The sequence below is a fragment of the Artemia franciscana genome, chromosome 13, assembly GCF_032884065.1.
Source record: "Artemia franciscana chromosome 13, ASM3288406v1, whole genome shotgun sequence".
NCBI classification, from domain to species: domain Eukaryota; kingdom Metazoa; phylum Arthropoda; class Branchiopoda; order Anostraca; family Artemiidae; genus Artemia; species Artemia franciscana.
In genome coordinates this window covers 11,754,072-11,779,903 of record NC_088875.1, presented here as the reverse complement: position 1 = coordinate 11,779,903, position 25,832 = coordinate 11,754,072, and the positions used below count along the sequence as shown (strand labels likewise).

Sequence of the window (25,832 nt, the reverse complement as noted above, 5' to 3'; positions counted from 1 at the left end):
TAGAAATAAGTAACCGACATCTACAATATTGTTTCTAAGTTTAATGTTAAATCCGAAAACTTGGTTGTCTTTTGAAATTTTCGATTCTTAACCAACGAAATTTCAAGATAAGGCTAAGCTATGGATTCTATTAGGGGTGTGTTGCTGCAGGCCTACTAGTTGGATCATCTTTGAAATTAAGGAAAAAACTAAACTATAGTATAAAAAAATCTCTATACATCATTGGGTCTTCATGTCCCATCCTTATCAGAGGAATGATCTGATGTTAATTTTGTGATAAAGACCAGAGTGATTAACCCTATCCAGTTTCTTCTGAGGATGATTTAAGTGCTTCAATTTCTAAACAATTAATTACTCACCATATTTTCTTTATAGTTGCCTCAGTTTTTCATATTTGTCATTTAGAATAACAATGTCAAATTAATGCTTTTTCTTTGTCATCTTTTGCAAATTCTACAAAAATATTAAAGTTTGGCTCGATTGACCTTGATGGTATACCACTTAATCACCTTTGATAAAGGTAAAAGAGGTAAAGTATGGAGAAGTCCCTATGGATGGTAATGATCTCTGTTTCTTGCCCTTTCAGCCAGGAAGTGCAATTGGAGTTCGGCGACCAGCCGTTCTATGCTTTCACACATCGTTCGTGCTATCTTCCTCAGATCTCACCATTGAACTGGAATTAAACCTCTGATTTTGCATCCCCGGTTTCTTTTTGAAATTGAACCCGGTTACCCAATGGTGCTCGATAGTTTGTTGTGCAGTACAATAACCTGAATACTTAAGAAAGGTAAACCCCTTTGACTATTTTCCTTGTTGCCTTATTGAAGTGCATAGCAACCCTAGTAAGGCGTTAGAATATATTCTTCTCCCCTGTCTCATCTCTGGAACCAGTTTTGGTGAAAATTGGTTTTGGCCTGGCATCAGATGCAGCATTGCTCATTGAATACTATCTTCCTTTTTATAGAACGTTTTCTGGGAATAAATATTATATTTTCTTCCGTGCTAGTGATATTTCTAGTACTGTTGATGGTATTCTCACTTTTACATTCTCTGTTTATTAATGGGATTAATCTTTCTGTTATTCAGTTATTGAAACTGTAGCTACTCATTCCTGAAAAATGTCAGCTTCAAATGGCGATTCTTTCTCATTTGACAGTTTTTTGTTCAAAACGCTTTCCTAATTTTTTGGTTACAATGGCCTAGAGTTTCATTTCGACAAGCTTCTCATTGTCAATAATGACGAAGACCACGCTGCCTTTCCATAATACAACAACAAAAGAGAGAATAATGAGGACTTTTTTCCCAAGACAGTGAACCAACAAAACCTATTTGAATATTTCGGCCCTATATCTAAGGGCCGTCTTCAGCAAAGAAAAAATAAAAAACAATAAAACACTTACAATAAAAGTTAAAAGTTACAATAAAGTTAAAATAAAAGTCTTGGCTGAACTTTTCGTTAAGAAGTAATGATGCCAAGGTTATTTTAAAATTAAAATAAGAACTTTTATTGTAAGTATTTTATTGTTTTTTATTTTTTCTTTGCTGAAGACGGCCCTTAGATATAGGGCCGAAATATTCAAATAGGTTTTGTTGGTTCACTCTCTTGGGAAAAAAGTCCTCATTATTCTCTCTTTTGTTGTTGCTTCTCATTGTCAAAATGAAAAATTTGGTCAATGGGATTAAAGACTTGAATACGTTATTAGAGTAAAGCCCAGACAGATTGTCTCTGTTAGAAGGAAAGCTGGCATAACTTTTTCAGAGTTGCATAAAAAGTATTATTTCACTTCTTTATGGTTACAATGCCTTAGTAAGTTACAGTTTGCAGCAACCGTGGGGTTAACGGTTTAGTTTGGGATCTATGTATTCCCTTTCTGAAAGTATCTTTACAAGGAGGATTATCCCCTTTGCTTTTTAAAATTATCAGTTTAATAAATACCTTTACAGGGCAACTTCAACCAGGGTGCCAATTCATGAAATTATTGGGTGGGGAAGGTTCTTTCCTAATTTAGAAAATGAAGATAGAAAAATCTATTTTTCAAAACCTAGACTCGGAAGGCTTTTTTCAGTGAAAATACATAAAAAAGTATTTTTCAAAATATGAGGGGGTAGTACTAGTCGAGGAAGTAGTTATTGCCCCACCTGCCTCCAACCCTTCGAGTTCGTTACTCAAAGATTGTAGGCCACAGAGGGAAATATAATTGTAAGAATTACGTAAGTTATTTTCCGGCTTTTGCGACCATTCTGTCTTACGGGTATCGCAATAAGAAAATCATGCACAAATTCTGAGTGCCATGTTTTTGCAAAAGTTCCTTACACGAGCAGAAAATTATGAGACAATAATTATTGTCGACTCCTACCATTTCATGATCTTAAATGTGTCTCTTTACCCTGATATTGTGTAGAATTAATTTCTGAAATTGTAATTGCATATCATGAGGTAATAGAGGTGGCACTTAATTTAAGCTAAATTGTTTCTCCTAAGATAGGTAGACATGACTCAATATTCTAAGAACTGGAACAGACACTAGTTTCCGAGAAACAAATTGCTAAGGTCTCCAGATATAAAAAAAAAATATCCAAAACAATAGCTTTGGATTTTAGTTTTTTTTCTTAAATTTGTTTTTTGAATGTCTCTTATGTTATAGTTTATACCCCGACCCGTTTAATGGATCCACAGTAACCACATTTAGTCAAAGAGAGTCATATAATGCTCACAGTAGTAGCGATAGTCGCAGTTGTTATTGAACTTCACAGAGGCTTGTCCCGGACTTTTATTGACAGTGAAAAACAGGTATTCGAAATGTTTAAAACAAATTGATAATTCTTGGATTAAACATAAAAAAGGACGAACAAAATGAGGAGAATCTTTGACTTAGACCTGTGAATGCGAAGTCCCACCAGTGGGGCTTGGCAATGTTTTGGTGGGTAGGACATGCACTCTTCGGCTGACCATACTTTAAAGCCTTAATTTTGAAAAAAAGGAGAAAAATGACGACATACATTGTATGAAAGGTGTTGTGGTCACACATTATTTTTCGTTAGTATAAAATGTGCCTAGAGGACTATCCGAAAAAAGATACCAAGCTATTGGCCTTTAACATTCTTTCAGATGAATACATGTACAATTTGAATAAGAAAATTTGAATATCACGAAGGCGACAACAGGATTTTAGGAATGCCTAGGTGGGGCATGGCCCAAAATTGGTCGGGAACCACTGATTTAGACGATAAAATCAAACACTTCGTGGTAAAAAAACTATAAGGAGCAACGTGGCTCAATTGTAACCAAAACTCTATAAAACGAAATTTTGATACCAATAGATATATAAAAAAAATCGACTTACTATACTGATTCCAAATATTAAGTTTCATTAAGTTTTGTGTTACCCCTCAAAGGCTACGAGCCTGAGGAAATATGCATTATTGGCGAAAAGGGAAACATTCTTTAAAAGTTAAAAAATCTTAATGAAAATCAGACCATCAAATTCAGGATATCAGAGAACCTTACTGTTGAGGTTTCTACCTCCTATCTGCAAAAATGTGAAATTTTCTATTTTGTGCCAGAAGAAACATCACGGATATGTTTCTATTTATTATTTTCTTTTCTAGGGATGGTCTTATCGACCAAGTGGTCCTAGAATATTGGGAGAGGGCTAATTTGAGAAGAATGTAAAAGTTCTAGTGCCCTTTTTAAGTGACCAAAAAGATTCTTGGACAACTAGCCCCCCTCTCCTACCTTTTTCCCCCAAAATCGTCCTTTGAGATAGCAGTCTTGTTCCTCATAGTTGAAAGGCCGGATAACTGTGCCTTTGGTTGTAAAATGACCCCCTGCAGCCCCAGGACGAAAGGTCCTTAAGAAAAATTCTTCCATTGTTTACGCCTAGTATTTATTATTGGGAAGTATGCATACATTTTCGGGTGGGAGGGAGGTGGGTGAATTTTCTGCTGGAGAGTTTTTACATGGGAGAATTTTCCATGGGGAGGGAAGTTCCTAGGGGGGTGAACTTTTCAGGGGAAGTTTTACAGTGGAAGATATTGTCATAATTCCTATAAGAAATTGTTTTTATGTCTTGCTTTCTCTTTTCTGCCTCAGTTGTACTCGTGGAGATGCTAAGGGTAATTGTCCGGGGTAAATTTTTAACGGGATTCTATTGCCTAAAGGATAATTCCGTGGGGAGGGGTATTACTCCGTGGAGGTGCAGCCAGATTTCCTTGCATTATTTAAAAAACGATTGGAAATTAATATCAAAAGTTTCTTCAACTAAAAGGAAGGAGCAATATTGAAACTTAAAATGGACATAAATTATTACGTAAATGAAAGGGTTGCCTCATCCTCAATTCCTCGCTCCTTACGCTAAAGTTTGAATTTTGTACCCTTTCTTTAAGAACTACTTCCGAAACACGAGGGTCGGTTAATTAGAACAATAAGAAGCCTTTTTAGAAATACTTAAAAACTTTAGCTTAATGAGTGAGGTTTTGAGGAGGGGACAACCCCCCTCATATAAGGAGTAATCTTTGTTCGTTTTGTTTTATGTTGCGCTTTACTTTCAGTTGAAGAAACTTGTTTTTTGTTTGTTTATTAATAAAAATAAATAAATAGCACATTTTTTGTATATAAAGATTTTTTCCATGCAATGTCATTATAGTTTGAAACGCCCTGGATTCTGGGATAAGACGTAACATTTTCTTTTTTATCTCCTTGCTAATAGTCGAAATTTTTTATCTAATTTGAATTTGTATGAGAACGTATGTGCTGTTAAATTTTTGTTCCTGGATTTTTTTTCCTTATCGTCCAACTGGAAGAATTCCAAGAGCGCTCCAGATGTTTTTCATTTTATTTTATGGAAACACATTTTCTTTAATAACTTTCATTTTTGCCCATATGCAGTGATAATTTTCTAAATTATTTAATCGAGGCCTTATATTTTTTCTCCGGTATATGTTTTCCTTTGTAAGGGCAGGGGGTTATGATGCTTTATTGTTAAGGATGAACTGCGGATAAATTTTTTCGCCAAAAATGGTGTAGTATTTTGGACCTCAAAGGTCTGGAGTCATTTTCACTTAAAAAATGTATTTGGAGATTAACACGATTTGACCCGTTGAACCTTTTACAAGCGAGGTGCCGTTTTAAGAGTCACAGAGGGGAAGGGGGTTGGGTCTTCCACTGAGAATATAACAGTATTCGTTGCAAAGATTCACTTGTAAAAAAATTGAATGGTCGATAAAAATTCTAAGATATTAATTTAAAATTTATTACATTTTTCGAGGTTAGTGTTGAATGTATATACATATATTTCCCAATATATCCAGTCCAGAAACTTAAACTTCAAGATATTTGGAAAAATCAAAAGGAATCGGAGCCCTTGGGGGGGGATGCAAGTCCGATGATTGAGTGGATGAATGACTGAAAAATTAAAAAATGGGATCTCAGTGTGAAAGCCTGCCCAGGGACATGGTTTATGGGAGCTTAGACCGAGTGTCTTCGAACGTGCCTGCTCCATAATCAAGTAGAGCAAAACCGAGGATTGAATATCGCAACCCCAGAGGATTCGCCCCAAAAAAGGACGTTTCGATTTTGGTGGAATTTGTCGATTTTGACTGAATCGTAAGTACACTCCCGACTCGAAGTGCTAATGGTTACAATCCTCCTAGAATATAATTACGGTAATTCAGGTGTATGCATAAATCTTGGAATTTTACAGTCACCAGGTACTGATACCTTAAGCGATCCCCATGTGCCTCTTCTTTACTGGGAGAATATACTTTAATATTTGTGTTAAATTAAAAAAAAGCTTTTTCCACAAAATAAGTTTATCGAAGAAAAGTAAAGGGCTCCATTAAACCAAAAATTTGTAAAACAGATCAAATAATAAATCTTCCAAGCGTAAAACTACCACAAATCACCATCAATAGATAAATGAAACCCAAACCGAACAGAGTAAATAACCTAGTCAAACTAAAAAAGAGTAGACGTTAACATGAACAGGACTGAGACTTTCCAACCTTCTGAAGTTCAGAACTTGATTTGCACTTTACTGAAAACAAAATATATTTAAGCGTTTTCAATTTTTAACTATAGGCCTAATAAATAAAAATTTATTAAGACTTTAAGGGATAGATATCTGTACATGTATATTAAATTGTCAATCTGCATTCATTTGTTTTTTTTTCACTCAGATGAAAATTATGTTCTGGTCTTTGATGGCTTGGGGGAAGGGGGTTGTCAGTCCTACTCGTGTTAACTCTGCTCGTAATGACTTTGACTTGGTTATTCTACTGTAATTTACTATTATAATTTCTGTGTATTGAAGGTGATTTGTAATAGTTGTGTGCCTGGAAGAGCGTTTGACTTTATTTCTGCTCGTTTTTCGTTTAATGGAGCTCTTGGCTTTTCTTTAAAACATTATTTTGTGGAAAAAGTTTTTTTTTTAGAATTAATATCTGTTCCTTTTCATTGACATAATCTTTTTCATGGAAAAAAGAAAATAATATTTTACATCTTTCCGATTTTTTTATAAGAATCCATAGTTTGGCTTACCATCTGTATGCTGGAGAAAATTTTCCGACAATTTTAACAATATACACTTTTGAAGATCTGGACACAAATTAGTATTATTGAATTTAGTTTTATAATTCCTCAAGCTGATCTAAAAAATAAAATTTAATGCCATTCCCACCTAACCTGGATACACTTACACTCTTTTGATTTAGTTAAAATGTAAGAGCAGAAGTAGTAATTTTAGTAGCCCTTAAAGTTTCAACTTAATACACTAAATCGTTCTTGGGGTATTGTTGAGATGTTTTATTGGCAATCAGCATTGACACAATGTCTTTTGATTTAGTTTTAAAGCAACATGGACTAATTGCATAACTGTAGAGGGGGAACTGACATACCCAATATCCTTAGAGACATCGTTAATTGACCGTTGATTTATGCTGAACAATATGCCTGTCTCCAAATTTTAATGTGTTTGGAAGAGTAATAGGCTTTGAAAAAGGGCTGCTTGCCCTCCAATCACTTTTGACTCTTAAAAAGCGCATTGTAACTTTTAATTTCCAATCGGATTAGCTTCTTTAAATGTTTCTATGATATTGCTATCTATGGTAGCGCTGCGCTACCTATGATATTGCTTATATACCCTTTTGAAAACCTACACGAATATAGCTTTTAGTTGAATTGAAACTCCCCCTAAACATTCCCTAAAAGTTTCCACTTAGTATCCTTCGTGTCATTAGTTACATCAATCGTAGCATTGGTATTATTAGTATACACATAGTGCCTTCTGGCTAGTTCCAAATTTTTCACAATTTATCATAAAGGAACCAACTTAATACTGCAAGCCGTTCTTCAGATATTGCTGTGTCACCTTTTTGACAATCTACATGCTCATAATTCGTTTTTATTTAGTTCAACTAAATATTCCTTGAAAGCTTTACCTTAATACACTTAGCTTAAGTAATAGCATTATTTAGAGCATGTACATAGCATCTTTGATTTTTTTAACGCCCCCCTCAACACTTGCTGAAAGTTTCTACTTCAACCGTTCTTAAAGCAATACTGATACGTCCTTTTGACAATCTTTATGCGCATAGGGTGTTTTGATTTAATGTGATGCCGTTTCAATATTCTCCTAATATTTCGACTTACTAGCTTTATCTTCAGTAGTAGTAGTATCAGTAGTAATATTAGTAGCAGTAACAGAAGGATTAATAGTAGTAGCCTTAGTAGCAGTAATAATGATAGCAGCAGTAGTAGTAGTGTAAGTAGAAGTAGTATAGTTAGGATTGAAATATTGTCTTTTGGTTACTTCAATAAAGTAAGCCTTGTAAGTTTCAACATCACATCAAACCTCACCTATGATATTGTTGATTCGCCCCTTTGATATCCTACACACAGGCTGCGTTTTGGGATTCATATCACCGTCTGAACACAATATTATAAAATCATGAAATCACAGAAAAAAGCTGTTAAAATTGAACAAACGGAAAAATGAAACATGAAAAAGCTGACATAGGATAAAATATACACAAACAAGCGTGAATTAAAGAAAGGCGGGGACCCTAGAAACCAATTGCAGGGGGGCTGTTATTAGAAGTAAATTTAAGCCATATTAAGGGATATTTCTGAGAGGATCTAACGAAAATACCTCGTTTCTTTGAGCCAAGACTATGCATTCCTGATTACCAAGCATCACAAACATTATAAAATCAGGAAAAAGTAGTTAAAATCCAACAAACGGAAAAAAACAGAACGTGAAAAAAACTGATAAGGGATAAAACACAATAATAAAAAGCGTGAATTAAAGAAAGGCGGAAACCCTTGAAACCAATTCCAGGGGGTGGGAGGGCGAGGGTTGTTATTAGAGGAAAATTTAAGCCTTATTAAGAGATATTTCCGAGAGGTTTTAGTGAAAATGCCTCGTTTCTTAGAGCCCAGACTATGTATTTCTGATTGCCAAGCATGACAAGTATTACAAAGTCATTAAATCACAGCAAAAAAACAGTTAAAACTAAAAAACTGGAAAAAAACATGAAAAAGGGTGATAAAGGGTAAAATACAAGCAAAAAATGATGAATTAAAGACAGTTGTGAACACTAGCAATCAATTCCGGGGGGATAGGAGGGCTTTTATTAGAGGTAAATTGAAGCCATATTAAGAGATGTCTCTGTGAGGTTTTAACGAAAATGTCTCGGTTCTTTGAGCCAAGACTCTACATCCCTTATTGTCAAGTACCACCAGTATTTTAAATCATGGAATCACAGGAAAAAGCAGTTAAAACTCAAAAATGGAAAAAACTCGAAAAAGCTGATAAAGGATAAAATATAAGTAAAAAAACGTGAATTAAAGAAAGGCGGGAGCCCTAGTAACCAATTCCAGGGGAACTGGGTTGTTATTAGAGGTAAATTTAAGCCATATTTCGAGATATTTCTGAGAGGTTTTGATGGGAATGGGAGCCCTAGCAGTCAATTCAAGGATGAAGAGGGTGATGATTGTTATTAGGTAAATTTAAGCCGTATTTAGCGATATTTCTGTGAGGTTTTAATGGGTGGTTCCAATTCTTTGAGCCAAGACTAAGCCTACCGGGTTGACAATTACAAATTTTAATAACATGTTTTTTGCATATTGCTTAATCCCGTTATAGGTAAATTTAAGCCATATTAAGAGATATTTTTGAGAACTTATAATGGGAACGCCCAAGGGGTACCTTATTAAAGATAAATTCAAGGTGGCAAAAGTCATGTGACTTAATTCCATATTTTGTTCATTCTCTGTTGGTATTGTTTTTTCTCTATTCCCGACCTATGGCTGGCACATGGTATCCTCTGGTGCATATTACCTTCCGACGGGATTATCAGATATTATAATAAAAAATGCTTTAAATCCACTGATTCGTGTCTCTGCAAGCCACCCGTCAGCGTGATAGTACATGGAGATTCACGCCACTGCCACGCTATGGCTGTCACATATCACAATAAACTAGCTAATGTCGATGACCACTCATTGATTACCATGGAGGCAGCGGCATACAAGATCCTGGAATCAGTGACAAGTTGTAAATACCTTAGGCATGGTAGTGCACGCCAGGGTGTGTCATCGGGCGGTTACATCGGGCCACGCTATCGTTAAATACCATGAGTCATTAAAAGAAACGCTATTAGAAGTTTTCTTCTAAGTTTAAACGATCAATTCTAGTGTAAACGGATATTTTGCCCAAAAATGCCTGTAAGTGTCTTAGGAATGATGAGGAGTGCTGAAGGGTTCCATGTTCCAGCCAGTGTGCAATGGTAGCGTGAATTACCATGGGGGCATCACGGTGGGGTAGCTGGAGGAAATACGAACCGATGGATTTAAAGCATGATTCTTATCATGAAAATATCTGAGAAAACTGACTTTGGAATGGTAAGGATGCCAGAGGGTGTCGTGCGCCAACCATAGTTCCATCCATAGGCGTGAATTGCCACGGGCATCACGTTAGGGGTGGATTGCTAAAACAAAAACCGATGGATTTAATACATATTTTTATAATGAAAATATTTGATAGTATCCTAGGAATTATGAGGGGTGCCAGAGGGTGTTATGTGCCAGCCATAGTTTGGCACACTGGCGGTAATTGCCCTGGACTATTACGTTGGGAATGGCCAGCGAAAACATAAATCAATGGATTTAAAACATCTTTTTATCATGAAGAATACCTGAAAATGGCATAGGAATGATAATAAATACCAGAGGGTAGCAAAGAAACAAGGTATTTTCATTAAAACCCGCCAGAAATATCTCTTGCTATGGCTTAAATTTACCTCTAATAAAAAAAACCCCTTTTGGAATTGTTGCTAAGGTCCCCACCTTCCTTTAATTTACGCTTTTTTCTTATATTTTATCCTTTTTTAGCTTTTATCACGTTTTGTTTTTCCGTTTGTTGAGTTTAAATGCTTTTTTCTGTGATTTCATGATATTTTAATCTTTGTCATGCTTGGCAATCAAAAATGCATAGTCTTGGCACAAAAAACGAGGCATTTCCTTTGAAACGTGTCAGAAATTTATCTTAATATGGCTCAAATTTACCTCTAATAACAACCCTCCCACCTGCCCTAGATTTGGTTGCTGTGGTTCCTGCCTTTCTTTAATTTACACTTTTTTGCTTATATTTTATCCCTTATCAGCTTATTTCAAGCATTCTTTTTCTGTCTATTTAATCTAATTGCTTTTTTCTGTGATTTTCTGATTTTATAATGTTTGTTATGCTTGGCAATCAAGAATACATAGTCGTGGTTCAAAGAAACGAAGTATTTTCTTTAAACCTCTCAGAAAAATCTCTTAATATGACTTAAATTTACCTGCAATAACAACTCCCCTGGAATTGTCGCTAAGGACCCATCTTTCGTTAATTCATGCCTTTTTGCTTATATTTTGTTCTATATCGGTTTTTTCGCGCTTTTTTCGTTTGTTGGGTATTAACTTTTTTTGTGATTTCATGATTTTTTAATGTTATATTTTATTAATAAAACTTTTATGAGCAATAAAAAGTATGTAGAAAACGTCTTGAAAGTAAACGAAATCCTGAATAAAATAAAATTTTGAAGAAAAAACGCTCTAAAGTGATGTGGATCATTCCACCAGTGTGCACCGTTTTTACAGAGCATCCCACGTGTGCACTGTCATTACCTAAGACTCATGTGTGCGTAACCATTACGTAATACTGACGTGAGTGCCGTCCTCAGTTGCAAACTAGAATTCTATACGGGCCTCTGACCTCTAACAAGTCACGCAAGATTGCGTCATCCTCAGTTAAAACCCGGGGCTCCCCACTTGACTAGCGGGTCCCCCGTTGGAAGTGGTTGCTAGGGCCCGCGTTGGAATTGGTTGCCCAGGGGTCCAGTGAGAATGGACCGCGTTGGAATTGGTTGCTAGGGGCCCAGTGAGAATGGATGTTAGGGCCCCAGTTGAGTTGGATGCTAGGACCTCAGTGAAATTGGGTGCTAGGATCACATCAGAATTGACTGCTAGTGCATCCCGTTAGAATTAGCTGCTAGGGCCTCATTCGAATTGATTGCTAGGGCCCCCATTGGAATTGGTTACTAGGGTCCCCAGTGGAATTGGTTGCTAGGGCCCCCAGCGGAATTGGTTGTTAGGGCTCCCTTGGAATTGTCTGCTAAGGCCTAGTTGTAATTGCTTGTTAGGGCCCGACGACCCGAAGGTTCCCTACCAGTGGATCCTGTACTCCAACAATCCCTATTAAGTGACAACCAAAGGAATCAGGATTTTACGGGGGCCATGAAGGTTTTTCCTGGCCCTCACAGATCTTTAAAAATTCAAAGAAAAACATTCCCATTGCGTAACAAACACCTGCATTTTTTAGGATACACTCCCTTTTACGTAGGAAACACCTGCATCTTGAAAAAAATAGTCCTTGAATCGTAGCCAACACTCCTCAATTCCAACTGGCACCCTTGGAATCGATTACTAGGGCTCTTGTTGGAATCAAGTACTAGTGCCCCGGTGAAAATTCTCTTTGGGCCCCCCATTGGAATTGGTTTCTACGGTCCCCAGTGGAGTTTCTCGCTAGGGTCCCCCATTGGAGTTGACTGCTAGTGCTTAGTTTGAATTGCTTACGTGGGCCCGGCGTCTTGAAGGTCCGGCGTCCCCATAAGCGGATTCTGAGCTCTAAAATCCCTATTACGTAACAATGAAAGAAATGTTGAAGAAAACATTTGCATAAGTAAACAAACAACCCCTCTCACGTTACAGCCAAAGAAGTAATGATTTGGTGTGAGCCCTGAAGGTTTTTTCTGGCCCTCACGGTTTTTAAAAAATAAAAGAAAAAATTCCCTATTATGTGACAAAACACCTGCATATTTTCGAATTCATTCCCTTTTTCGTAACAAATACCTACATCTTGAAGAAAATTGATAACCCCTGCGTCTTGAGGAAATCGTCGTTAAATCTCTTCTTGATCTTAAACCATTGAGGAAGAAAAGAGTAGCGGCTATGGGCCGTTTAGAATAGGCAGAGGCATCACTACTCTTAGTGCCTTTTTTGGTCTTTTTCGCAAATTCTATTTTAAACCCTTTTCATATGCTTGACAATGATAATGTCACACTCTGGCTAAGGCACCTTCTATATGCAATGAAGTCTCTGTTTGCACCCAGAGTTCCTTTAAAGTGAATATTTAAGCTAAAAATTCGAACGTTGCTACATATCATGTACAATCTTTCATAAAAACACTTAATACAGAAAAAAAATGAGAACACCAACTAAATAGTCAAAATCGTGCTAGCAAGAATTCTGAGATAGTCGGTGAGGTTAAAACTGTCGAAAAACTTTGAAAAATTGTATTGATTTGATCCATATCTACTTTTGCACATGTATTTGCAAATATTTCACAAAGGATGTTTAAGACTTATAAAATTGGTATTTTAGGATTTCTGACCTTCTTGATTTCTAATCTGAGGCTAAAATTGCAATAAGAGGGTAATGAGCGGTATAATCAATTTCCCTGTAATAGAAAAAGATCATAAAAACGATCCTTTTCTATGTTTGATCGATTAGAACTGTATAGGCTACGTCAGAATAAAAAGATTCTGGCTTCAAGGCCAAAAAGAAAAAATAAGTGTTGTCTCCAGCTGTAACTGAGTCCAAATAAATGTGCTGATCTCCCATTTGCTTAGCTAATGTGTTTTCCAATTAAATAATAAAACGGTTCGTGCCTTAACAAAGTCAGGATCTATTAAATGTGGCGACCCATTTTACTGGATCTGGGAAATGTTATGAATTTGCCGCAGTTTTTGGTTGGGAGTTTTATAAAAGCTAGTTATATGTTATGTTGAAGGTAATTTTTTGTTTATCCACTTCCAGGATGTATTTGGTTTGTCATTAATTGCTCCTCAAATGGAAAAACTAGCAATATTGTTGGTGTCCACCCACATCATAGAAATTTTCTTTCCTAGAATCAGGGGCATTGCTTTGGCATTCAAGGCCCGGTCACAATTTGGACTTACCCCTCCCCACGCAATCACAATACATGTAGTTCATAGTACTTAAAAAAAGACCTCAATTTTGCGGCACTTAAGAACACACGCTCAGGGACAGCCGTTTCTCTTATCTACGTTAACGCAGGGACTATAATTTTGATTCAACCTCAAATCTTAAAGTCAGAGTAGCTAATTCTATGATTTGTCGCCAAGATCTTAGCATTTTAATCCTGGCCTTTGGCCATTGAAAAAACTATATATGAAACATTACACTGAAAAAATAAATTTAAGTCAATGTATTATTAATATTTAATATGTTTCTACAACCATTCAAATCCATGGGCACTTGATCTTGACATTGTTTTCATTTTCATACTTTGGGATTTTTGTAAATGAATTTTAGAATGTGTTAAATTCTTGACGGTGGACCTACTCAGAATGAACTTCAGTAATTAAACATTTTGCTAAAACCAAACAAGCGAAAAAAAGGGTTTAAAGATTCCTTTACGGACTTTATTAAAGACTTAATAACTATTCCATTCCGTGCAAGGGGATCCATATTCCTTTTATTTAAGAATTAACTTGAAAAATGAACAATGGAAAAGCAGGACATTGTAGATATGCAGTTAAATAGGTTCGTTTGTACTTTTCCCCTGCCCTGTTTTGTGTCTAACTCGTTTTTGGTTGATCAAATGATCAGTGAAAAAGTAGGGCATTATAGATGTGCAGTTGAAATAGTCTCGTTTGTACTTTTTTCCTGTCCGGTTTCTAACTCGTTTCTAACCTGTTTCTAACCCTGCGTCTAACTCGTTTTTGGTTGATCAAATGATTCATGGAAAAGCAGGACATTGTGGATATGCAGTTAAAATAGGTTCGTTTGTACTTTTTCCTCACCCTGTTTATGAAACTCAAGAATTCATAGGGGGCTCACAGAACATCATGTAGACTGTCGTGCACCACAGAACCTGTCTAACCCCATTTTTGGACGTATGTGAATGGTCTTTGCAAAGTTAGAACATGCACCCTTCAGATATAGTCGACTCTACTGCGGATTTGCGTGAATTGTTTAGTAAAACACGTGAGTATGCACTGACTTAAAAATTGGGAGTTATCCCGCTGTTGGGACATGACAACACCTGGTAGTAGATACCCAGGGGGATACCTGGGTAGATACAAATTGTACAGTGTTGTTGTCAGTAAGGCAACTATATTAGAACTGGCGAAAAGTAAAAAGTAAGTAGAGAGATTGAGCTCTTGATTCAGGAGAAAAAAAAAGGCTGTTTTGCTAGTCCAATTTTAAACTTATAACTTGAATTGTATAGCTAATTATTCAAACTTCAAACTGACAAATTCAAACAGTTCATGGTATCAGTTCCTATCAATTCACTATTTGAACAGTTCGTAAAATTAAGCGAGCAAAGTGGGTTTAGTTTAAATAAAGCATTGACAAAGAATAAAAATAAACAACACATTAAAAAATCCGAACATTTCAAATCCACAACCAGGAGCTTTTATCAACGGGGGAAAAATGGAAAAAAAGTAGTTGAATCATCTAAAGAAAAAGACAAAAATATAACACAGTTTCTCTCGTGGGTTGTTTTTTTTTATCTTTCTCTATGGAAGATTAAACTAAATTTAAACAAAAGGCAAATAAGTAAATGGAATTCAAATCTTAATAAAACTACCAATAGGCTATACTGCAAAACTGTAATACCAGAAAAGATAACGAATATCTCTAGTAGAGCAGATATTTATTTCTAGAACAGAGTATTTTGTTTTTGCCAATTTGAATTTATGGAGGAGAAATATCTGCTCTAGTAGAGTTTCTGTTTTATTTCTGTGATTACAATTTTGCCATATCTTGGAAGTTTTTTGAGATATCCCCTTTGCCGATCTGAATTTATAGAGGAGAAATATCTCCTTTTTTGGAGATTTTCGGTGCCTTTTTTTGTGATTACAGTTTTGAAGTATTTGGAAGTTTTATTAAGAATTGAGTTTTATTACTTATTTGTCTTTTGTTTCATTGTTTCCTTTCTATTTTTTCTCTTGTGTGTTTTTTTTTGGTCTTGTTCTTTAGATGAGTTAACTATTTTTTTCGTTTTCTCCCCTTTGTAAAGGCTCCCGGATGTGGAGTTGAAATATTTGGAGTGTCTTATCGATTAATGTGTTGTTTCTTTTTTATTCTTTCTAACTGCTTTATTTACATTAAACCCATTTTTATCGTTTAATTTTTTGCAAATGGAAAAGTAGTGTGCCCACTGGGTTCATAATTACGAAAAAAGTTCGTATTTTAGCATAGTCTCATAAGTAATTCATAATTTAGGAAAAAAGGTTCATAAAGTTCATATTTTTCTTGTCATCAGCTGGAAAGCACTTACGGTTGCCGTCTTTTTCCTTATAAAGGATAAGGGAATCAAATGTACAAGAGTTTTATTTGAAACTTATCAATTTTTTGCATTTTGTCCCAGATAATTGGGAGGGAGCTCATTCAAACACAAATTTAAAGCTATTTTTTAAGTGACCATACAGATTGCGTCAGGGGAAGTCTTGTTCTCTTGTTATTTAAGGGCACCAAACTACGACTTAACCCCGAAGAGGATGAATTTGAAATCAATTTAAAATTCTGGTGAGGTAATTGACTTAAAAGTATCAATAACTATATTTTAGGCTTCCCAGTTGCAAAAGAAGTAGTGCCACCCCGTGGCAGTACTGGATTCAGCCAAGTTGATTCGCTTTATTTCTAATGAAATTAGTCTACGTTTGGTAATCTGTAATTGCGTATCAGCTATAATGGGGGAGGGGAGGTGGTAGCGGTCATTGTTTAGGTGGGGGGTAGGGTAGATTCCTAAAAAAGTACATCTTGGTGGACAAACTGCTTACTCTTCATGAGGTTTCAGATAAACGTTGAAAGAACTAGGGTGAGAGTAGGAATTAATTAAATTGTTTCTATATACAAGTAAAATTTTACATTTCTATATCTACCAGCACAGAGGTGAAAGAGGCAAGGCAGGTCATCATCGCCCCGTAAGGAAACTTCTTGGGGATCGCAAATACTGCTGGGAACTTAGTTTTCAGCAATTTTAAATGGTGTTATTTTCTTTTTCTATTTATATGAAGTACTTTAATGTATTTAAAGAAATGTATGTAATGTATTTATTGATAAGAAAATCCTATTGTAGAGGTTGCGATAACTTCAGCTATGTAGAAGATCAAAAGCCTCACAGAATTTCCATCCATACAAACTATAATACTCCTTTTCATCCAGCCAAAATTCTTTGGTAGTAATATTAAAAAGGGCTTTTTACCATAGTTACTATTCACCGCTAATTTTTTAAGAAAATTCAAATTTTATCAACAATTTATATTGCAAATTTATAGTACGGTACTACTTAGCGCACAATTATTATATACACTTCTTAGAAGTAATTAACCAGGGATTTAAGGGACTGGTACCTCAAATTATATCTTGGTTAGGCCTGGGCATGATTTAGAATACAATCAGAAATTAAATAAAAAAGAGCTTTTCAGATGAAAGCAAGAACAGATTTGAAAGCTATTTGAACATATTATTCTTTATATGAAGGAGGCTGTCTCCTCCTTAGTTCCTTATCTTTACTGTGAAGTTTGGCTCTTCAAATTTTTTAAGAAAATTTTCAATTGGAAAGATAAGATTTTTCAAAGCACTAAAAAACTTTTGTTTAATGAGCAAGGTGTTGAGAATGGGACTGTCCCCCTACAGAGTAATTTATATTTGTTTTAAGTTTTAAAATTGCTCCTTACTTTAGTTGAAAAACTTTTTCTATTTGTTTAATTACATTTCATGAAACTGTAAAATCTTATGAAAACAATACTTTTGGTAACGCAGAAAAAACGATCAATATTTTAATGATCTCTGTTTGGATTTTGATGGGTAATCAAACAGTTCATGGTAGCCAACTGTAAGGAGCGACCCGGCTCAATAGTAATTGAAACTTTAAAAAACACAATTTTGATGCCAATAGATATATCAAAAGAATTAGCTTTTTATGCTGATTCCGAGTATGTCAGTTTAATTAAGTTTAGTCTTACTCATCAAAAGCTAGGAGCCTGAGAAAATTTGTCTGATTCTCGGAAAAAGAAGAAAAGACCCCTCCAAGCGATAGAATTTCAATGAAAATCACGCCATCGGATTCGACGTATCAAAGAACCCTACTTTAGAGGTTTCAAGCTCACATCTTCAAAAATGTGGAATTTTGAATTTTTGCCCGAAGAAAGATCGCGGATGCGTGTTTCTTTATTTCTTTGTTGTTTTTTTTCTTTTTCCGGGGAGATCGTATCGACCTAATGGGCCTATAACTGGGGAAAAGGGCTCATTATAACTGAAATGAAAAGTACTAGTGCTCTTTTTAAGTGACCAAAAAAATCAGAGTGCAACTGGACCCCTCCCACACACTTTTTTCCCAAAATCGTCTGATCAAAATTTTGAGATAGGTTTTTTCTTCAGCATAAGTGAAAGGCCCAATAACTATGTCTTTAGGGATAAATTGAACCCCTACATCCCCTGGGGAAGGTTTTGCAAGTTATGAAATTTACCCATTGTTTTATTTGCTATTGGGAAGCATGCATACATTTTTCGGGTAGCTAGGGAAGGACGAATATTTGGCTGGGAGGACTTCGCACTGGGAGGATTTTTAATGGAGAGGGAAGTTTCCACGGGGTAAATTTTTCAGGGGGAGTTTTACACTGGGTGAATTCGCCAGAATTATAATACGAAATTTCTTTATATGTCTTGCTTTCTATTTACCAATTCAATTTTAGGTGTGGAGATACTAAGGGTAATTGTCCAGGGTAAATTTTCGCCAAGATTGAATTGCCCAGAGGATATTTCTGTGGGGAATGGGATTTTGTATTGGAGGTGGAGTCAGGTATCCTGGCGCTATTTGAAAAAAGATCAGAAATTAAATTTAAATAAAACAAGTTTTTTCAAGTGACAGTGTGGAGCAACATTGGAACTTAAAACGAGCAGAAATTATTACGTATACGAGGGGGTTGCCCCCTCCTCAACACCTCGCTCCTTACGTTAAAGTTTACATTTTGTCCCAATTCTTCAGAAACAACTCCTTAAATACAAGGGTCGTTTAATCAGAACAATTAGTAACTTTTTTTAAATGCTGAAAGACTGTAGCGTGAATAGCGAGGTGTTGAGGAGGATGGCAACCCCTCTCATACACGAAATAATTTCCATTCGTTTTAAGTTTTAATGTTGCTCTTTACTTTGAGTTGAAAAAACTTTTTTGTTTTTTTTTTATTTAATGAAGCTTAGAGACAAAACATTTTTCTTAAGGCAATGGAAAAAGTAGGTCAATTAAAGTAAAAGTATATAAAAATGGAAAAAAAACAATTAATTACAAAAAATACACAAAACAATTGCCTACTTGCCAAAAATAAGATATTAACTCCCAGTATTCAGTTCTGTTAAGCAATTTCGAAGCGTTGGCCCTATAATTTTTACCACAATTGACAGTTGATCTTGGTTATCAAACACCAAAATATTTAATGCCTTTAGACTCAGTGTTTATAAAAAGTAACGCATTATCAAAGTAGTTTGTTCAAAGTAAAACATTAATACTAAAATCAAGAAAATCAAATAAAATTTTTAATTCAGTATTCTTATTCTAATTTTGAATACCAAAAACCAATATATTCGACATCTTTATGCTTCATAACTGTAAAAAACTAAATCTTTTTCGAAGTGACAACTATTAAATACATGCCACTCCTAGAAAAAAAATCAGTGATAATAAAAAACAAAACAAAGCGTATCCTTTCAGGGGGAAAATACAAAATTCCCAGCATTCCGTCCAGGAGAAATATCTCTGATCAGTGGTTTCATATATCAGCTCATGGGTAGTCTTGAAATGCAAGCAAAAATTGGCGGCATATTTGTACCGAAATATATTTGTTGCCCCTTATTAGTTTGTTCTCCTTGTGTTTTCTATAATTATCCGAACTTTCTTGTGTACTAATAACCCACTAATTACTAATAAACAAATACATATTTAGGATCACTATAAAAAGCTGATTCTTTGATTGAATGTTATTAATAGTTAGGCTCTTACACTCGTTATTTACTTACCATTCATTACTATGAAGAAATTGATTTTTGTGTGTTAGTTCCACCACATCATATTGAAAAATGTTTGCGGAAAACTGGAAAGGGGTTACTCAGCCACAAAGCAGAACTTAGATTTTCCTTATTAAGGGTCAAAATCTATTGGCAGGCAGCCAACAATGGGGCAACACACATTTTTCCCATAATTGTCCTCTATTCTGCTCTTTTTCCTTGGTTTCCTTATAAATACTTTATAGTCCCAAATTTCCACGGGGGCATGACCCCCTTGCCCCCTTTCCTCTGCCACAGGAAAGCAAGGTTTTCTGCTATTTTGTGGCGCTAAACTTTGATATGGTCTTATGGAGGACCAAGTTACTATCCATTAAAAATTCTGAGATAGCCAATTGATTTCTAAGTATCAAAAAATTATACCATGAGTGACCCAGTTGTGGAGGAAGCAATGCCACACGGTTGTGCATTCTTACCTGAAACGTCACGCAGTTTATACAATTAAAGGTACATCCAATGGGAAAATTCTCTGACATGTGCCTAGTAGACGATACCCAACATTTATTTTTAAAAATTCTTGACGACTTCTGAAAACTTTATTTTCTTAAACTATTGCTTGGTGCTTTGGAATAAGGTGCTCTGTCAATTTCTAGCTATAGTGACTCAGCTGATACTTAAACCTCAAACTGACAATATCCAACAGTTTATATCAAACCGGCAATCAAATAGTTCGTGGTAACGAATGACTCGTGTAAGGAGCTACTCGGGCCAATAGTAATCAAAACTATGAAAAATTTGTGTTTTAATAAAAAATTTGTGCATCAAAACAAGTCTTTCTATGTTGTATAATCTATATTGCATAAGACACAAGCCATTTTAAAAATGATCCCTAATTCAAAATTTAAAGTTTCCTTATTTCTCCCGCTTTTTTCTTTACCTTCAATTTCGACTCAATTTCCTAAACTGTTCTAGAGATCCTGCAAATTTGGTGTTTGATAACCAGGATATGTGAATGATCTTTGATTTCCTACTTCTCCAAGTTGGAGGTCAACATACAGTTTCCCCCTCCCCAATCCCGCAAAAAAGGTTTCTGAATGTTTCAACTTGATGTCTGAAAATGGGAAAACTAGCCAGACTTTTGAAAAGGGGGGAAAACGACTCCCAAAAGTAAAAGAATTTATTGAAAACCGCACCATCAAATTCAAATTCGCAAGATTTAGAATGGGCATGATTTAGAATACAATCAGAAATTAAATAAAAAAGAGCTTTTCAGATGAAAGCAAGAACAGATTTGAAAGCTATTTGAACATATTATTCTTTATATGAAGGGGGCTCTCTCCTCCTTAGTTCCTTATCTTTACTGTGAAGTTTGGCTCTTCAAATTTTTTAAGAAAATTTTCAATTGGAAAGATAAGATTTTTCAAAGCACTAAAAAACTTTTGTTTAATGAGCAAGGTGTTGAGAATGGGACTGTCCCCCTACAGAGTAATTTATATTTGTTTTAAGTTTTAAAATTGCTCCTTAGTTTAGTTGAAAAACTTTTTCTATTTGTTTAATTACATTTCATGAAACTGTAAAATCTTATGAAAACAATACTTTTGGTAACGCAGAAAAAACGATCAATATTTTAATGATCTCTGTTTGGATTTTGATGGGTAATCAAACAGTTCATGGTAGCCAACTGTAAGGAGCTACCCGGCTCAATAGTAATTGAAACTTTAAAAAACACAATTTTGATGCCAATAGATATATCAAAAGAATTAGCTTTTTATGCTGATTCCGAGTATGTCAGTTTAATTAAATTTAGTCTTACCCATCAAAAGCTACGAGCCTGAGAAAATTTGTCTGATTCTCGGAAAAAGAAGGAAAGACCCCTCCAAGCGATAGAATTTCAATGAAAATCACGCCATCGGATTCGACGTATCAAAGAACCCTACTTTAGAGGTTTCAAGCTCATATCTTCAAAAATGTGGAATTTTGTAATTTTTGCCCGAAGAAAGATCGCGGATGCGTGTTTCTTTATTTCTTTGTTTTTTTTTTCTTTTTCAGGGGAGATCGTATCGACCTAATGGGCCTATAACTGGGGAAAAGGGCTCATTATAACGGAAATGAAAAGTACTAGTGCTCTTTTTAAGTGACCAAAAAAATCAGAGTACAACTGGACCCCTCCCACACATTTTTTTCCCAAAATCGTCTGATCAAAATTTTGAGATAGGTTTTTTCTTCAGCATAAGTGAAAGGCCCAATAACTATGTCTTTAGGGATAAATTGACCCCCTACATCCCCTGGGGAAGGTTTTGCAAGTTATGAAATTTCCCCATTGTTTTATTTGCTATTGGGAAGCATGCATACATTTTTCGGGTAGCTTTGGAAGGACGAATATTTGGCTGGGAGGACTTCGCACTGGGAGGATTTTTAATGGAGAGGGAAGTTTCCACGGGGTAAATTTTTCAGGGGGAGTTTTACACTGGGTGAATTCGCCAGAATTATAATACGAAATTTCTTTATATGTCTTACTTTCTATTTACCAATTCAATTTTAGGTGTGGAGATACTAAGGGTAATTGTCCAGGGTAAATTTTCGCCAAGATTGAATTGCCCAGAGGATATTTCTGTGGGGAATGGGATTTTGTATTGGAGGTGGAGTCAGGTAACCTGGCGCTATTTGAAAAACGATCAGAAATTAAATTTAAATAAAACAAGTTTTTTCAAGTGACAGTGTGGAGCAACATTGGAACTTAAATCGAGCAGAAATTATTACGTATACGAGGGGGTTGCCCCCTCCTCAACACCTCGCTCCTTACGTTAAAGTTTACATTTTGTCCCAATTCTTCAGAAACAACTCCTTAAATACAAGGGTCGTTTAATCAGAACAATTAGTAACTTTTTTTAAATGCTGAAAGACTGTAGCGTGAATAGCGAGGTGTTGAGGAGGATGGCAACCCCTCTCATACACGAAATAATTTCCATTCGTTTTAAGTTTTAATGTTGCTCTTTACTTTGAGTTGAAAAAACTTTTCTTTTTTTTTTTATTTAATGAAGCTTAGAGACAAAACATTTTTCTTAAGGCAATGGAAAAAGTAGGTCAATTAAAGTAAAAGTATATAAAAATGGAAAAAAAACAATTAATTACAAAAAATACACAAAACAATTGCCTACTTGCCAAAAATAAGATATTAACTCCCAGTATTCAGTTCTGTTAAGCAATTTCGAAGCGTTGGCCCTATAATTTTTACCACAATTGACAGTTGATCTTGGTTATCAAACACCAAAATATTTAATGCCTTTAGACTCAGTGTTTATAAAAAGTAACGCATTATCAAAGTAGTTTGTTCAAAGTAAAACATTAATACTAAAATCAAGAAAATCAAATAAAATTTTTAATTCAGTATTCTTATTCTAATTTTGAATACCAAAAACCAATATATTCGACATCTTTATGCTTCATAACTGTAAAAAACTAAATCTTTTTCGAAGTGACAACTATTAAATACATGCCACTCCTAGAAAAAAAAATCAGTGATAATAAAAAAACAAAACAAAGCGTATCCTTTCAGGGGGAAAATACAAAATTCCCAGCATTCCGTCCAGGAGAAATATCTCTGATCAGTGGTTTCATATATCAGCTCATGGGTAGTCTTGAAATGCAAGCAAAAATTGGCGGCATATTTGTACCGAAATATGTTTGTTGCCCCTTAGTAGTTTGTTCTCCTTGTGTTTTCTATAATTATCCTTGTGTACTAATAACTTGTGTACTAATAACTTTCTTGTGTACTAATAACCCACTAATTACTAATAAACAAATACATATTTAGGATCACTATAAAAAGCGGATTCTTTGATTGAATGATATTAATAGTTAGGCTCTTACAATCGTTATTTACTTACCATTCATTACTATGAAGAAATTGATTTTTGTGTGTTAGTTCCACCACATCATATTGAAAAATGTTTGCGGAAAACTGGAAAGGGGTTACTCAGCCACAAAGCAGAACTTAGATTTTCCTTATTAAGGGTCAAAATCTATTGGCAGGCAGCCAACAATGGGGCAACACACATTTTTCCCATAATTGTCCTCTATTCTGCTCTTTTTCCTTGGTTTCCTTATAAATACTTTATAGTCCCAAATTTCCACGGGGGCATGACCCCCTTGCCCCCCTTTCCTCTGCCACAGGAAAGCAAGGTTTTCTGCTATTTTGTGGCGCTAAACTTTGATATGGTCTTATGGAGGACCAAGTTACTATCAATTAAAAATTCTGAGATAGCCAATTGATTTCTAAGTATCAAAAAATTATACCATGAGTGACCCAGTTGTGGAGGAAGCAATGCCACACGGTTGCGCATTCTTACCTGAAACGTCACGCAGTTTATACAATTAAAGGTACTTCCGATGGGAAAATTCTCTGACATGTGCCTAGTAGACGATACCCAACATTTATTTTTAAAAATTCTTGACGACTTCTGAAAACTTTATTTTCTTAAACTATTGCTTGGTGCTTTGGAATAAGGTGCTCTGTCAATTTCTAGCTATAGTGACTCAGCTGATACTTAAACCTCAAACTGACAATATCCAACAGTTTATATCAAACCGGCAATCAAATAGTTCGTGGTAACGAATGACTCGTGTAAGGAGCTACTCGGGCCAATAGTAATCAAAACTATGAAAAATTTGTGTTTTAATAAAAAATTTGTGCATCAAAACAAGTCTTTCTATGTTGTATAATCTATATTGCATAAGACACAAGCCATTTTAAAAATGATCCCTAATTCAAAATTTAAAGTTTCCTTATTTCTCCCGCTTTTTTCTTTACCTTCAATTTCGACTCAATTCCCTAAACTGTTCTAGAGATCCTGCAAATTTGGTGTTTGATAACCAGGATATGTGAATGATCTTTGATTTCCTACTTCTCCAAGTTGGAGGTCAACATACAGTTTCCCCCTCCCCAATCCCGCAAAAAAGGTTTCTGAATGTTTCAACTTGATGTCTGAAAATGGGAAAACTAGCCAGACTTTTGAAAAGGGGGGAAAACGACTCCCAAAAGTCAAAGAATTTATTGAAAACCGCACCATCAAATTCAGCGTATCAGAGAACTCTACTATAAAAGTTCCAAATTCCCCTCTGAGAAAATGTGGAATTTTAATATTTTTTGCCAAAAGAAAGATCACTGAGGCGTGCGGATTTTTTTTTCTTTGTTCTTCCCAGGGATGATCATACTGAACCAATGGTCATAGAAGATCGGGAGATGGCCGATTTAAACGGAAATTAAAAGTTCTAGAGCCTCTTTTAACTGACCAAAAATATTGAAGGAAAACTAGCCCTCTCCTGCGCGCGTTTCTTCTTAATGTCGTCCAATCAAAACTTTGAGATAGCCATGTTCTTCAGCATAGTTGAATGATTCAATAACTGTATCTCTCTGGGCTAGTTTTGCGTGGGCGGGATTATCCACGGGTAAAACTCTGCATGGAGGAATTGTCAGCAGGAGAAATTGTCCATGGAGAAATTTTCTGCGTGGAAAACTTTCCAGTGCAGGGGAAAACTTCCAGAAAAAAATTGCGCATAGGGAGATTCCGCCAAAACCTGAAAAACGATCAAAAATAAAATTAAGATAGGTCTTTTTTAAATAATAGTATGCACAATAGGATTTTGAGGCTAAATTTTCCGCAAGTCATTTACTTGGGGGAAATTGTCAGCGGAGATGGAATTGTCGAGGGGGGGGGAATTTTGCATCTGTACCTATGGAAGAGTATCAGTGGTTCAGTATATCTTCTGGAGGGGGACAAGTTCTTAATGTTTTAGAAAGTAAATTTTTACGTCAACATTTATTTTTACCTTTCGTTAGTATTCCAGTAAACATAGAAGATGATCTGGGGAGGGAGGAAGTATAAGCTAATCTTTGTCCTTTTTTGAGTTGAATAAAGCATGAATATAGGTGCTGCTTAATGATAGTACTGTTCTTATTGCATTTTTTTTATTCACAAATGTACTGCTACGGTTGTTAGTATTAATATTACTAAGGCTAATCGTTTTAATGTAAAACTCTCAAGTTACTGTTTAGGGGAATGCTGGTTAAATCGAAACACATTGTGTATATGCACGTTATCAACAAGACGGATCAGCGATATCTCGTAAACGGCTTAGAGTATTAAGTTGAATCTTTCAGGGCATAAGGAGGGGTTGTCTGACTAGGCCAATAAGGTGCAACATGAATACTATTACTGCTTACAAGTAATACTTCTGCTATTGTGTTTACTACTATTACTAA

At 35.4% G+C, this 25,832-nt stretch overlaps 1 protein-coding gene across 1 annotated transcript in view; it reads left to right on the top strand.

The window, feature by feature from the left end:
• Positions 1–13,192: 13,192 nt before the first annotated feature.
• LOC136034526 (uncharacterized) overlaps positions 13,193–25,832 on the top strand; it is a 38,872-nt gene continuing 26,232 nt past the window's right edge. The window contains exon 1 of the mRNA XM_065715752.1: positions 13,193–13,328. Coding sequence (XP_065571824.1) covers positions 13,320–13,328 — 9 coding nt within the window. The 5' untranslated portion in view covers positions 13,193–13,319. The remainder of the gene's footprint in view (positions 13,329–25,832) is intronic.